Raw genomic sequence first — 15,458 nt, 5'->3', positions numbered from 1 at the left:
CTGCTACCTGTGTACCGAACCCTGCCTTTGAGTAGTTGACCTTTTCTTCGCTTTCTCTCAGTGTGTTGAATCTTGCATTTGAGTCCTTTGTCTAATTACGTGCAGAGGGTGATTTCAACTGGTGTAATTTTGGTCTTGTTTTGTTTTTTTTGTCCTTTGCTTACCTTTTTTGCCTTAATAGACAGCAAACTAAAGAGACAATGAGAACAAGTCCCAGTGCAGAGCCCACCAGTATGGTGACCAGTAAACCTGCAGAGCATGGATCAACACAAGCACAAACGATTATGTGATAATTAGGATCTTACATGCTTTTTTATCCATGTTTTCATTTGGTGTGTGTGGTTTAAACATTTTGAAAGTGAAAATAAATTATTGTAAATTAAAACAATCGACAACCCAAACAATTAAATGCTTCATTTGTTAAAGCAAGTGTTTTAGTGGTATGAGAAATATGTGTTATATTCTCCACTAATGTATCATCTACTCTATGCAATATATACCTTTATTCCATTAATGGAATAAAGGTATATATTCCATTAATGGTTTAGTTTGGCCATCTATTGGCTTTACATTTGAAGCTATGATTTCTGATCTCGTTTTCCGTTATTCAGACAGAGAAAAGGTCATTTTAACTCTGATGTTATTTTATTTGTTAGTGGCCTACAAAGGGAGGAACCCTCGAGGCTGTGTATGAAAGTGAACATGACATATAGGAAGGAAGGAAGCACAAAATATACAAAAGTAACATACCAGTGTTTATCCAAGAAAGGTCAGCTGAGTAACAGAGAAAAAGAGAGAAACGAGGGTGAAAATGAAATTCATAGAGGAATAGACACTTCAGATATGGTACCATCTGAGGAAAACAAGTTAAAGTGTTGAAGATAAAACACAAAATATATCACTTTAATGTCTTTTGTATAAGAAACAAGTCTTTTCATGACACAAGCTGACAGTATAGAGACTCACAGCTGGTCTATTAAGGAGTTGAACACCAATCTTCTAACTTGAAGACTCACTCATAGGCAGGCATACAGTAAGTCTTAATATATACAATTGTAGCACAAATCATATGTATCAAACTAATGTAATTTACTGCATGTGATAATGGAGGTTTTACATGAATGAAACAAAAAGCATAGGGCATTCATGGAGATTATGCCGTATGGCGTCTTGCTTGCTTTACTCCTCAGATTAGAGTTGAATATTTTTCGTCTAAGCTCCATCAGGGTCCTAGACATGGACAGCTTCAGTATAAGAAACAACAAAGTATGTTTCCCCCATTTCCTCCTGGCTACACAGGACAGAATGTAAACTGTGTTGTTACCAGCCATGACAGCGACGCTGTTATTGTTTTCACCTTGTGAGTCTGAATGTTTTCGTGACCGCGATTGCGTCACAACCATGCAAGATGCAGTCACAAAACTTTACAGATGTGTTGTTGAGATCATAATTAAGGTTGAGTTTTAAGATGGGAGTGGTCCAAGCAAGTGGGGGCGTGTCTGCTTCTGTTTGTGTCTGTGGACAGATTTTGTGACCGCGATGGCGGGAGAAGTTTGCCTTCAGGGCTTTCTGCCAGGAAGGGTTTATTTGAACCCAAACCACCATCTTTTCCTAAACCTAACCAAGTAGGTTTGTTGCGTAACTTAAGGAGATTTCCAGCAGCAAGGCCTGAAGGCAAACTTCTCCGATGTGCCGTCGTAACCGTGCAAGATGCAGTCACGAATTTTTACAGATGTGTTGAGATCAAAATAAAGGTTGAGTTTGAAGATGGCCGTGGTCCGAGCAAGGGGTGTGTGTTTATGTCTGCGGACAGATTTTGTGACCGCGATGGCGATATAACCGTGCAAGATGCAGTCACGAAACTTTACAGATGTGTTGAGATCAAAATGAAGGTGGTCTGACGGCCCGGTTTGGCGTGGCAGCTGGTGTGATCCCATCGCCCTCTAGTTTAAAACTTGGCTAATGCAAATGTTATCCCTTCTCTGATTTCTGCCTCTCATAATTGTATGTCTTTACATATATGACTGAACACGTATAACGACTATACTATACTAATGTTTAAATGAGACAGGGAGTCTATTTCCAGGCGGTTTGGCCCACTTTTGCCTTGCTGGCAGGCCTGTGTGTTCCTGAAAAAGACTACATTTTAAATTCAAGTTCACAGAGAAAAGTGCAAATGCAGCAGGAAAGAAACTTGCCATATATCACTTAATGTAAAATGCTTTTATTGAAAATAGATCCCAATATGTACAGTCGCTGTTTCATTATTTTGAACAGAAGAACAAATTGTAACAGAAGACAGGGATGTGACATAAAGCCCTTAAGCTCTTACAAATTCTTTTGGTTTAGCTGCATTTCTATATTGTGCAAGATAGTAATTACAAGTATAACTCCACAATTACCATACTATAGAAGAGAACTTGGTGTACAGCATAACACTATAAATATTCTGTGCATTTTGTGTACTATATATGTAGCTACATGCATGTAGATTTTAAAGCAATGGAATATGTGCGTTGTGGCCGTTTATTTTAAAGCATTTCATAGCAAGGCAACGTTATACAAACAGACGTAAAGCCCGTTGAAAGAATCTAAATGTCTCTCATTTTTGCAGATTTTCATTAAAAAAAATCTCTGAAAACATACATGTTGAGATTGTCGTAACATTTCAGAATCTGCTTACAGCACTGAGCACAGTCACTGGTGATGACTGGTTTTACATAGGTGTATGTTTGCAAAAACATTCAGTACATGACATATGACATGACATGTTAGAAATCATGTTATAATGATGTGCACATACTGGAAAAAAATAATTTAAAGGGGACATATCATGAAAAAATCATCAAAATGTGTCAGTGCTTGTGCACATACATTTGGGTATCTGGAGTACCTACCAGCCCACAAACTGTGAAATAGGACAACCCAGCCAGTTTTTTGTGGGCTGCCTAGATCAGAAAACATGCGATTCAACATACAGATTTGGCTCCCCTTGGTATTAGTGCGTTTTCCATTAGCCCTTTTGGCCGCGCCGAGTAAAACAATGCCGCGCTGATTTGCGTTTCCATTACCAGTTTTAGCACAGCAAGTTGTGCCACGCCCGAGATGGAACATCTCTGTGATCGTGGCCAAAGTGCGCCCAACCCGCCTCCAAGTGGGTTGCACTTTGGTTGTGAGTGAGACTCAATGTGCAGGAGACCAGAGAGACGTTTATGTGTGCTCAGCTCTCAGTGCTTCTGTAGCTTCTAATTGAATCTCTGAGGTGTGAAGTATAGTTTCTCTCCTGAGTCCCTGTTTGTACTTTCACATATCTACTTTATATTACTGTTTTGCTTTAAGCTGTACAGGAGGCATGTTAAGTTGCAGCTGATGAAAACCCAATATTTCCTGTTTTTGCTACTTCATAATAAAAGCTTTTAAATAATAATATAAAGGGGGACTTTTATTGTGTGTTTAGTGTGAAATGTTTATCTCCGGCTATGCTTAATAAAAACACGTCTACTAATACTGCAGGGAGGAAGAGAACAAACAGCAAAAGTAACGGTGGAAGAATTGTGAAGAATATAGAAATTAAATGTTTATCCACCATTTTTACAACCGCTCCTTTGTCCACTAAACACACACCTTCAAGCGGGTAGTCAAACCAAGTCGAGCCAAGCCAGCATGTTTGTATGGAAAAACTCTATTTGTCACATGCAGGCTCATTAGAATACACCGCCCCCCATCTGAGTATCTGCCCCCACAGCTTGAGAACTACATTTGTAAAGGTGCACCATATTTGCCAATGAGAGCAGACATTTTAGGGAGAGGGTCTTAAAGAGACAGGCGCTAAAACGGAAAGTTTCAGACAGAGGGCGACTACAGGTATATTCAGACAGACAGTATGAGAAAAATAGTGTGTTCTTTGAATATTAAAGCATGTAAACATGTTCTAATAGAAACCCAAAATACAAGTATGAACCTCAAAATGAGCATGATATGTCCCCTTTAATGTTAAATACATTTGTGAGAAAGATTGGTCAAAGAAATGCAGAGCGTGGCTTGAAAATGTGTCTTTCACTGGGACCCACAACTGATGTCTGCTACAGAATGTGACATAATGTGAGTCGCAGCTATTTCAGGAATCTCTCTAGTCTTCCCACTCCATTGGCAAAAGCCAAGGATGTGGATAACCCTGTCTGAATGGTATCCCGGGAACGGTGGCAGGAGACAAACCACCATGGTTTGTCACTGGCACATTTTGCTTGATTGCTGTGGAAGTCTTTCTTGTATTCTTCCAGGCTTTTGTCAGAGAGCGATCTAACTCAAAAGCCTCATCTGTTGGCCGTCCACGGAGGATGTGTCTGATAGTGGGGAGGGCTAAGTCTGACCTACAGTCCATGTAGCTCTTGAGGTTGAGCTCAGGGAACGTTGCATCTCTGAGAGCGTGAACCAGCTTGTACTCAGTGTGAGACTGCTGGAGCGAATGCAAAATGCTCTGCTCCAGTGAGACGTAGCACAGCGCGTCCCTGGCAAGCCCTAAGTTTCCCACAGAGCTCTTCTTCCAAGGGGATGGATTCAGCGTTAGTTGTTTGGATTTGGCCAGAGTCTCACCCTGGTCATTGAGGTCTTTCTTCTTGCTTACGTGGAGCTTCTCTGAGCCGCTCGGTAGGAGCTGATAGAGCCCTTCATCAGCCAGGTCTGCTAGGTCACCGACCAGCAGCTGCTGAACGATTTGCTTCCTCTTAAGTAGAGATGTGACTGTGATAGCACCTTGCAGTCCTCTGCCTGCATCGACACACACCCAATCACAGCTTGTTAAACATCCCAGCCTTCATGTGGGATATTTCTTGGAACAACTTTGGGCCTTCACAGCCAGCATGCAACAGCGCTGCCTGTAGCAATGAACTAAAAGCACAAGCCATCGCCTGCTAAATGCCGCTCATGAAAGCTAAAAGCAGAGGATTTCACACTGCCATGTCAAAACACATGTGCGATCAGAAAAGCATTGCTCAGAGAGGGAAGCTTTGAAAACGAGGAAAACATGCGCATTCATACCACACTATATGGAGCTAAATACCATACAGTGTGGTAAACCCTGTCAACCACATAAAAGTAAGCCTTTAAGGAGTAATTTAAGGGCTGCAGACATTTCAGTATGTCAGAGGGGAAGGCTAATTTGTTTGGTCTACTTTCCACCAAGCTAATCAAAGTCAATCAGCTTTAAAGATGATTAAGAAAGGCATCGACGTGAAAGCTCAACCACAAGCAGGTGATAGCAAACAAGTGTGACAGACCTGAAGAAATGCCCATACATCATTCAAACCGGTCCTTTTGCAATGTCTAAAGCAGTGCAGCCATTTATGTGACCTTTGCATTCATGCCCTAACAATAAAGCAAGCCCAGTTTGAAGACCATACTTACCCTCCTTGAAAGATACCAACACAACTCGGCTGTCAGATGGCTGCGGTCTCCTGTAGTTGCCATTCAGAGGCGCGGGGACCGTGTCCTGGGCATGGGAGGAGTAGAGGGATGTTGCCAGGGCCAGGAACTAAGAAGACACAACAAAACAAAAGCATGTTATGCAACTTGTAAAGGAGGAGACCACATTTAAATGTCTGCAAAATCCATTTAGGAGCACCTGTTTGCGAGATATTGTGACGTGATTCCTGAACACTGTCCACAGCACGCTGGGATAGCACGGAGGAGTCGTCAGCGACCCATCGTAGAGGTAATACTCATCCAGACGTGCAGGCAGCAGCGCTCTGATGTTGAACCCGGGCACCTGCACTTTCTGATCTGCCAAAACAGAAGTATTACGTAACCATTTAACAACTATTTACATCCAGAATGGCCACATGAATACGCTGATGAAGACTTTGAAGATCCAAAACCTCAGAAAATGACAGAGGCAGCTGATATTTAGTTCACTACTCATAAAATAAAGTCATCACGTTAGACTTACCCTTGTATTTGATACCATTGAGGAACTTCAGAAACTGCTCGAAGGCCGGATTGAACTCTCCAACCTGTATGACAAACACAGTTAGATAGTTAGATTTCCTCAGAAATTCACACATCGTCGTCGTCCACCCTCCCTCAACGCCTCACCTCAATCAGCACACCCAGCACAGCCAGGCCGTCGGATTTATCTACAGCTGAGGCCATGTTGGGATACTTGTCTGAATTGAAGTGTACTACATGCATCTGTGAAAGAAAATGAAAGAAATGAGTCAAGACCATGTAAAAGATACAAAAAGATACAAAATAGCAAGTAGTTGAGATGAATGATTGAACAATTTTTTCTATTGCATCCGAGGGGAAACATAAGTGGAAACATTGACGTCAGATATGTTGGAGAAATTCTGGATCATTTGATCTATATCACTCTCACACTGTTTTTTGGAAACGTCAGAAACATTGGAACAAATTAATCTATCAACAGGACTGATCAACAGGAAAAATTATGGAGATCTCATGCCAATGTTCTATTTTATTAATTGACTTAAACCTGCAGTGGGCAGTATATTTTTTTGCATCATTGGGCAAAAATTCCATAATAACCTCTCAGCATATTGTAATTAAAGTGTTCTGAGAGATAGCTAGACTTCTGCACCTCCTCATTGCTCTGTTTTCAGGCTTTATTAAGATCCAGCCCGTGACGGGAGACTTTGACCAATCACAGGTAATTTCAGAAAGAGAGTGTTCCTATTGGCCGTTCATTCAACGGAGGCAGCTGTCAATCACTCGCGAACTCCGATCAAACAGTCAAACTAGGCAGCACTGATCAAATATGAATCAATATTCTGTTACTGTAATGCCTATTTCTCACAAATGTTTTCAGAAACATCTTGTGGTGTACTGTTTAGCTGTAAAATGAGAAAGTTTGCACTGGCTGGTGGGCGGTGCTTGGTATTTCCTCAACTGATCTCAACATGGCCACAAACTTGCTCATTTTACAGCTAAACAGTACACTACAAGATGTTTCTGAAAACATTTGAGATGGGAAATAGTCATTACAGTAACAGAATATTGATTCATATTTGATCAGCGCTGCCTAGTTTGACCGTTTGATCGGAGTTTGTGAGTGATTGACAGCTGCTTAGAGACGGCAGGCTCCAGCTCGGCTCTGATTGGTTGTTGTGTGACCAGAGGCATATTTTTTTCCGATTACCTGTCTCATGCACTACTGTCAGGATAGAGTGACCATTTTATAAAAATAACTTTTGTAATCATATTTGTTCCATTTCTACCCACTGCAGCTTTAATATTTTACGACATTTTCTGTTTGAATAACATGCGGTGTAGTTTCAGGGAGCCTGCAGAAGAGATTTGTTGTTTCTTTTTGCCACAACACCTGTTCCATGCACAGTATATCGGATTGGAAATAGCTGGTGGTGTTCAGGGGATGTAAAATTGGTGGGAAGTCTACGACAACAGCACGCGAGAAACACTGGAGACACAGTAGGTGGTCTATTACAGCGTATAAATAAATACCAGACTGTCGGTTGTTTTGTTGACGGTATTGTGTTGTGTGCAACGCAAAAGCTTGTTGGTCATTCTGTCCAAATGTGATGAAATTGTATTTACAGACTTTGTTCTGTCTTGAGCACTAAGGTGGACATTTGCACTATTTCTGGGAAATGTTCAATTTCCCTCCAAAACAACACGCCATCAAGGAACTGTGGTTCTGGATTCTGGAGGGACTTGAAAAGATGCACGTCCTCCACGTGTCCACTCATAACTTCAGGTCAAACCACAGCACCTTACATGTGGCTGTGCCGCCTGCAGCTGCCTGGGGCATGATCACATAAAAGCACACAGGTTGTAACCATTTCAGTGTCTACCCACTGTAACTCAAATGACACAAAATTATGTATAAAAAAAGTCTCCCATTTTGGTTAAAAGAGACTCTTACTTTTAAACTTTATTGTCTGCTTCACTTCAAGTACCAAGTAAATAGAGCAAACTGGTGTGTGAAAACTGCTTCCAGGGCTTGACACATTAAATAGAGCAGACAGCCACTCCTTTTCAGAGGTGGTTGAAAACCAAAGCATATAATAGTCTGGTAGTCTAATCCCTTTAAACCCTGCAGAAATGAGACACGCTGTCATACTATACATACTGAGGCTGACTGGAAACATGTCTTTTTAGTGTGTGCAACTATGTCATAAAATATGCTAATTTTATAGGTATGATTTATTTTGAAAAAACAAAACAAATGACCTTAACTGTCCTCTCTTTATAATCTCAGAAGTCAACATTTTTAAGACTCATAACTTGTTTACTGTTAAAAACTTTGAAGTCTCTTTAATTAGAATGTGCTTTATGCAAGCATTCAATTGTACTTTACAGTCAATTACACAATAAAGTGGAAGATGCACAATAAGCATTTTCAGCAACTGTCTTTCTGGCAAGTGGATGTCAACTGAATGTCTGCCACGCTGTCAAGAAACTGGAACAGTAATATGCAGATGCAGAGCTTTTGAGCTCGAGCAGCGTCTGTAAGCCTTGAAGGGAATCAGTGTCTCCGATTCCTCCCCCAATCAAATGTCACACTTTTAAGTCATAAAGTATTAAATCATTCGTCTGGTGCCAGAGATGCTGTCACCTGATGCTGCAGATAAGTGGAAGACCTGTTTAATCGCTGATAACTAACCGCATATTGACCTTTCACCGACATATTGAGATCTTTTATTTAAATAAGTGTAGCAACACTATATTATAAAATACACCATTACAAGTAAAAGTTCTGCATTCAAAATGTTACTTATGTAAAAGTACAATACGTCAAGTATTATTAGCAAATGTAAATAAAGTATCAAAAGTAAAAGTACTCCATTCAGAGAGTTATATGTATCGGACCATATATACACATTATAGATATATTATTACTTTTATTATTGGGTGGTGTATTCCATAACAATGCTTCATATTGTATGAACTGTTTTACATGTAATATCTTAATCTGCTTCTGCAATGGCGCTGTCAGTCAGGTTGGCGTTATCAGCTGTAACCACCGTATGAGAGCAGTGCAGAGAGGCGGCCGCGAGCTATAGCCAGTGGGGCGCGCTCACATGCACAAACTTTGATCCAGCTATATCAACAAAGCACTGAGAAACTCGTATTACAACACACACAGAGGGAGAGCAACTTCATTCTCTGCTCAGGTAGACATTACTCCTCTATATCTTTACATAGAGAATAGTTGTTTGCTGCTATATTAATGCTCTGTATATCGTATAGAGCACCTTTAAAGAGTACCTACTATGCTTTTTCCCTTTCCTTTAGTGTGTTATATAGTTTATTGTGCATGTAAAAAGTTACAAAGCCCAAAGTCCACGCCAAAGGGAGTTACTCTCCCCCACAGAAACACTGCTCCTGAACTGCCTGAAACACCTTGCTTGAAGTCCTGCTTTTTCTTCTGTAATGTGGTGATGTCACCAAGTAACACATTTGCATAGTACCTGCCTAGCAGCTAGTGTGGCACGCCCTCAAACAAAGGTAGTTAGGGCGGAGCCAGAGTGGAGTCCGAAGAGTTTGGTTAAGTTGACTAATCAGAGCAGACTGGGCTTTTTTGGGGGGGGGGAATTAGCATGATGTGTCTCCTTTAACTATAACTGTGATAAATGTAGTGGAGTAAAAAGTGCTATATTTGTCTGTGAAATATAGTGGAGTAATATAAGTATAAATATAAAGTAGCAAAACATGGAAATACTCAAGTAAAGTACATTTTACATTTACTTTCCACCAGTGTCTTTTCCAACAATAGTGGGTAGTAAGGAGTGCTGTTTGCTTTGTTTACCTCTGCTGCATACTGCTTACTGTTCACCGTGTGTTCAGAGCCTCCAGGTCTACCGTTGGTGCCCCAGTGAAGATGAAGTTGAGCTGCAGTGTAACGATGAGGCAGGCTGGAGATGTGCATCTTAGAGGGCAGCGATATTTGCACTGTGGATCAAGAGACATGACACATCCCCACCACACGTAACAGAGCAGGGTAGAGGTTACTTCAGTTAACATCAGGGGATCAAGAAAGGTCAACTTTATCTAAACTGAGGAAGTCAGCGTGGCCCGCACTTTACTGTCCTTTTGCAAAAGCTGTGCAGCTACGTTTACTTTATGGTGAGTGGCGCAGGGCGCTTCCCACATGTTCATCAGTGTGTGACGAATGTTTACAAGTGAAAAACCTCTGTCAGCTCATTTCAGACACACGTCACGCTGATGATGCCACTCAGCTTGTGGCGTTGAGGCCCATCAGGCATGCACACATAAGCATTTGTCTGGTGGTCTTTGCACATAACAGTTTACTTACACCAACATTACAGCAACTTAATGGTCACCAACACAAGGCAGACATTACATGCATGTTTGGCTATACAGAACTTGTCACTGACATTTCTCATAAACAGCAATTTCTACATAAAAGTAGCATGATGTAAGAAACAAATGACAAGGTTCTGCATCATACTGTTTAGTGCCAGAGTTCACATAACCTCACTTTTCTCTGATTGAAACTGTTTCTTATCTTCAAACAAAACAGAACCATTCAACAAACTATAATTTGGTGGAATAATCATGTTCATCTGCCAAGTCATCCAAATATTTTGGGCATGGATGTTCTGATTACTGAGAGTTATGTATAGATATCGGACATTATGCCGAAGCCGGTTTCTTTTGTTAAGTTGCATCATACCCAGCAGTGGCAGAACAGATGACTAATCTCTGCTCATATTTTCCCAAAACATGGAGCTCTTTCTTTGGCTGGAAGGGCAGCTAAGATAATAAGAGAGTGGTTATGGAAAATTGCTGTGGCAGATGCAGAGAGAAGATCCTCCTATCATTTTCTTTAGGTTGACCCAGAAATTAGGTCTTAACGGTGAGAACAGACTCCTCCATGTTTATGGGGGACCTTTTCCAATGAATACATTGACCCACCACCACTTTGATTTGAAGGATTTCTCGATCCCAAGACAAACAAAACATAGTCTGTACTTAAACTTAAATATTTGCTGAGTTAACATAGTTTTGTGATTTGTTTGAAATACACATTTATTTTGACACACTATACCTTATTATGTAACTTGCTGATAACACTGATGATTTATACTCACCAGAATGTCCATTATTTCCAAGTGTAAGCTGCTCATAGGGCGACAGGTTGTAGTTTTGAATCTCAATTGGACGTAACGTTGGGTCGAACCTCAGCAGGTTTGGCTTGAAGTCTATTGGAGACTGGAACGCTCCACCACAATATGGATAATCCTTTGGCCAGTAGTGCTGTCCATCTGGCCCTGCAACAACATTAATGTAAATCATTACCATTGAAACGCCTTTGGAAGATGTCTGCCCCTTAAAATGTAATTTTCACTATTTAAGTGCTGTAGAGTGGTTCTACATATATTCTAATCCTTCATCCAGAAAGTGTATTTCACCTTAGAACACTAGTAGGGATACATTTTATGTCTTTTGCGAATGTTAAACTCTTCCATTTTAAAGGGCAAATGAGCAAAGCAGTGTGAACTTGACTAGAGGATGGCTACAAAGAGGGCCAGGGCTTCTCCTTGGCCCACTGCACATTTTATCTGTAATCAAAACATGAAGTATTATTATCTATGCAGAAGCCGGCATGGGAGAGGCCCGTGGCTTCGCTCTTGGCCCTTTCTAAAGCAGCAGGAGTGAGAACCAGGCTGTTGTTTGCGGGAAGAGGCAGCGAGAACGCCTTCTCTCTCCAAATGAGAGGTTTCTATAAAGCACAGGTCACCGAAAACGGCAACATTTTCAGATAAAGTCATGCAACAGAGTGACATCAGCTGCATGAGGGTGTCTGTCAATGCAACATGAGGCACACTGGCCTCTGAGATAATACAAGAGAGAAATCAAACTCAGGAAGCTCTTGATTTCTGATGTTTTCATTCAGTGTATCGACTGAAGTGTAAAGATCTATGCCGAGCTTTTCAAACATGGTGCTCAGTATAAAGTGAGGCTAACAGTTTGCGATGAATAGACCCTATCAAGTCTGAAATAACGTAATTGTTATGGATGAGAAAACGGTAATGAATGTACCAGAGCTCTCATCACTTCTGCATATTTGTCACCGATTCATTATCTATCCAGAATTCATCAAAAAATCAACCATTCATCATATGCCAGCTGACCGTGGTTAAATATGAATGATGCAGCATGAGGCCTGCCCCCACCCTGTCTGTCAGTACTCAGACAAATGTGGATTGATTATGCAAGACATGCCAAAAGGCATCAAGTGAAGCTGTGAAATCACTGAATGCGTGTCTGAAGCAAAGTTCAATCTAGGCGAACCCTCCCTGTAATAAGGAAGGAAGTTGCTCTTATGGCTATAATTACTCAGTGTCCACTTCATTTGCTGTTTTAATGAGACCCAGTTTGCCCTTTAATAATGGCCTTCAGTGGCCTTTGGTGGCCCCTTAGGAGTCCTTGCTAGAACATACATGACTGGGGGTCATTTTTAAAAACACGGGAGCTTTCCTAGAAGAAATGTTAAATAAGAAGATTTATATAAGTCAATGGTTCAACATCAATGGTCAGAGTAAAAAAAACAAAAGAGCAGGGTGAGAAAACTAGTCACCATCAACATCATTTATTTTACTCCCATCATGTTAAGGTTCACTGTTTTGTCCTCCGCCAGAGGGTGGAGTGTTGAGGTGGAGATAAATTGTATGACTCAGCTGTGTCTCCGTCAACAGAAAGTGCTACCAGCCCTCAAGACTACTGACTACTATGACAAGGCGTCTTAGGGTTTGACTGTAATGAGGATGAAATCCACCACGCTGCACTTCGAAGGAGACCAGAGGTTTTGTTTTTATATAGGCTATATACTGTATGTTTCCACTTTGATTCCTAGTTAATTTGTTACCATTAAAATTTCTATTGTATTTTATTACGTATCATGCACTGTTTTCAAAACTACATTTTTGAAGGATCCAGTAGGTTTAAGACTTTGGACAACAGGGTGAATCATCATTTAAATTGTTAAATTACATTGTTAAAGTATTCCCATGTGTACTGACATAGACATTAGATTGTTTTCTAATCTAATTTTCCATTGTTTGTTTAGGTTTTGTTTTATTTTCCAAACTCCACAAATATGAGACGAACAGCTGTGTAGAATCCACAAAGGGCCATTTGCTCCCATTAATGCCAAGCCAGTGCTGTAATTAAAACCAGAGTGGATCAGCGTCTCTCAGAGGTCAGAATTAAACAAGTATAATTTCCTCTAACTATAATTATTTGACCATAAATTACTGTGCAGGGAGAAGCTCTTTTCTTATTCATCCCTGATGTGCCTGTGAAAGAGTTTAAGACATCCTAAAAAGAGGACAGTAAGTCTGACCAATGGTGCTACTGTAGTCGTCAAAAGCGTGTTTAATATTTGTCCAAAGAATTAATTAAGAAAAATGCACTGAATTGCTTCACCTGTCCACATATTGGTTTTAACGTTTATTCCTTGAATGCAACACACTTTTGAGAAGCAGTGACACGATGACAAGAGGTCACGCTCTGAGGACAGTTTATGTAACAGAGAGTCATGGTTGACCATAGACCTTAAAGGCAGTCAGCTACTTGTGAAATGTTGTAATTGCAGAGTCTGTGATGAACTCCAAAGTTACATGAGGTGACAGCGGGAGTGTCAGTAGTTTTTTCGTCTTTGGAGGTCAAACAAGGGTCACAGAGGATCTTTTCCTCTTGATCAGAAAGCATTCGATATATCACTTTGTGGCATCTCTGACTCAGAGTTATTGACTGTCGGAGAGTTGAATCAATTGAATTCTAACACTCAATTTATTAATACTGGTTTAAGGGTAGAAAACTAATGTGAGTGATCGAGACATACAAGTGCACATGGACTGGGATTGAAAAATGCACAGACGGGTGAAAATTGGATGTAAATTTACATCCAATTTTCACTTTTGGTGCACCAAATATTAGGTGTTTTGAGATACACAGGTATTGATGTAAAATATTGATATGATGTTAATAATGTACACATGATACTATTGTGTAATTAATACAGCACTTCTTAAATAATTTTATATATACAGTTACGGTTACAGACACTCTATCCACCTCCCTACACTCGTATTTTGAGTGTAATTAATTTGCCAAAAAAAAGAGAGAAAAAAAAACAAAGTTAAAGATGAATTTGACTGATTGCATTATTTATTTATTTTTTCAAATTTTCTATAAATATTGCGATAACATTGTTATCATTAATTCTTTTGGATACGATTATCATGTCGTAAAAATCTTATATCGTGACAGCCCATTGACAAATTGTAATAGGAAAATAAAATCAGACTAACCATTGTATGTCCATTTGGCACCTGAAACAGACAGAAAAAAATACTATTGTCATACTGTACATTCAAATATATTATAATAACTACACTTCCACACATGTTAAAGGCTGCAGCATAATAGTCATTTTTCTAAATAAAAAAAAAACAAATAGAAAACAATTTATTTGGGAACAGAAAGTATTCATCTCAGAGACAAGTGCATCATTCCTCAGAAAAGGAGCATGAGCAGGTGGATGGAGACACCTGCTCATGAAGCATCAAGACCCTACAAAGACACAATCTAAAAGTGCATCTGCATCACAACAGGTTACTTTTTTGCAAAGATCTTACCATGCAGTCCAGCGAGGAAAGTCAGCAGCAGTGAGACGATGGGTGTGAAGCTCAGGAAGTGCATCTTGATCTCTCAGATGTTTTGTTAAGTTAACCCGGTGCAGAGCAGCAGCTTTGGAGCAGCGCAGCTCCAGCCTCCAAACCGGCTTTTATACTTCATGTTGTCAGCTCCATTGTGGCTCCCGCTGACGTCAGAGCAACAACAAAACCAGCCTCCAGAGTCGTCGGGTCACCGGAGAGTGACAGCTCCACGGAGGCGACCGCATCCAAGACAAGTCACTCATTTAGGGCTCAGAGCCGCCGGAGGATGAAAGATGCAGGAAATGCTGCACATGTATGTTCCGGTGGTGGTGTTATGCAGAAATGTGCTACCCAGAGGATTGTGTGACGCTGGAGGTCAACGAGGTGAGGTGTGACTGAGGGCTCTACAAGTCAAGACACACCTGCACACTTGTTTGTAACCCTAGTTCAGGGGTCAGCAACCTGCAGCTCTGGAGCCTCATGCAGCTCTTTAGCTCCTCTCCAGTGGCTCCCTGTGGATTTATAAACATGGAAATGAATAACTGTTTTTTTGTTTACATTTTCATTTTTATTTATCATTGTTGTAGGTCTACTATTTTGAGAATAAAGTCATAATATTACGAGAAAAAAAAAGTTGTAGTATTTTGAGAATAAAGTCATAATATTATAAAGTAGTAATTTTAAGTGTTATTTTCTTTTTTTCTCGTAAAGTCATGACTTTATTCTCGTAATATTACGACTTTTTCTCGTAAACCTATGACTTTATTCTCATAATATTATGACTTTTTTCTCGTA

General features: G+C 40.3%; 1 protein-coding gene across 1 annotated transcript; it reads right to left on the bottom strand.

The window, feature by feature from the left end:
- Positions 1-2,208: 2,208 nt before the first annotated feature.
- On the bottom strand, positions 2,209-14,985 carry ca12 (carbonic anhydrase XII). Its single transcript, XM_037767514.1, has 9 exons — positions 14,643-14,985; positions 14,316-14,336; positions 11,091-11,270; positions 9,785-9,927; positions 6,091-6,186; positions 5,945-6,008; positions 5,621-5,778; positions 5,404-5,530; positions 2,209-4,767 (listed from the first exon to the last, which is right to left on the bottom strand). Exons 1-9 carry the CDS (start codon positions 14,704-14,706, stop codon positions 4,130-4,132), a joined length of 1,491 nt encoding a protein of 496 aa, XP_037623442.1. The 5' UTR covers positions 14,707-14,985; the 3' UTR covers positions 2,209-4,129.
- Between the last annotated feature and the right edge of the window lie 473 nt (positions 14,986-15,458).

This window comes from Sebastes umbrosus, chromosome 4 (genome assembly GCF_015220745.1).
Source record: "Sebastes umbrosus isolate fSebUmb1 chromosome 4, fSebUmb1.pri, whole genome shotgun sequence".
In the NCBI taxonomy this organism is placed as follows: domain Eukaryota; kingdom Metazoa; phylum Chordata; class Actinopteri; order Perciformes; family Sebastidae; genus Sebastes; species Sebastes umbrosus.
Note: the sequence above shows the minus strand (reverse complement) of the source record. Positions and strands in the feature narration are given on the sequence as shown.

Excerpts from the sequence above, each read along its gene's own strand:
- ca12 (XM_037767514.1), bottom strand. The coding sequence starts at position 14,706 with ATGCACTTCCTGAGCTTCACACCCATCGTCTCACTGCTGCTGACTTTC. Across the intron at positions 6,187-9,784 it reads GTAAGCAGTATGCAGCAGAG|ATGCATGTAGTACACTTCAA; the intron begins GTAAACAAAGCA and ends TTTCTTTCACAG. Across the intron at positions 4,768-5,403 it reads GTTGGTATCTTTCAAGGAGG|GCAGAGGACTGCAAGGTGCT; the intron begins GTAAGTATGGTC and ends GTGTCGATGCAG.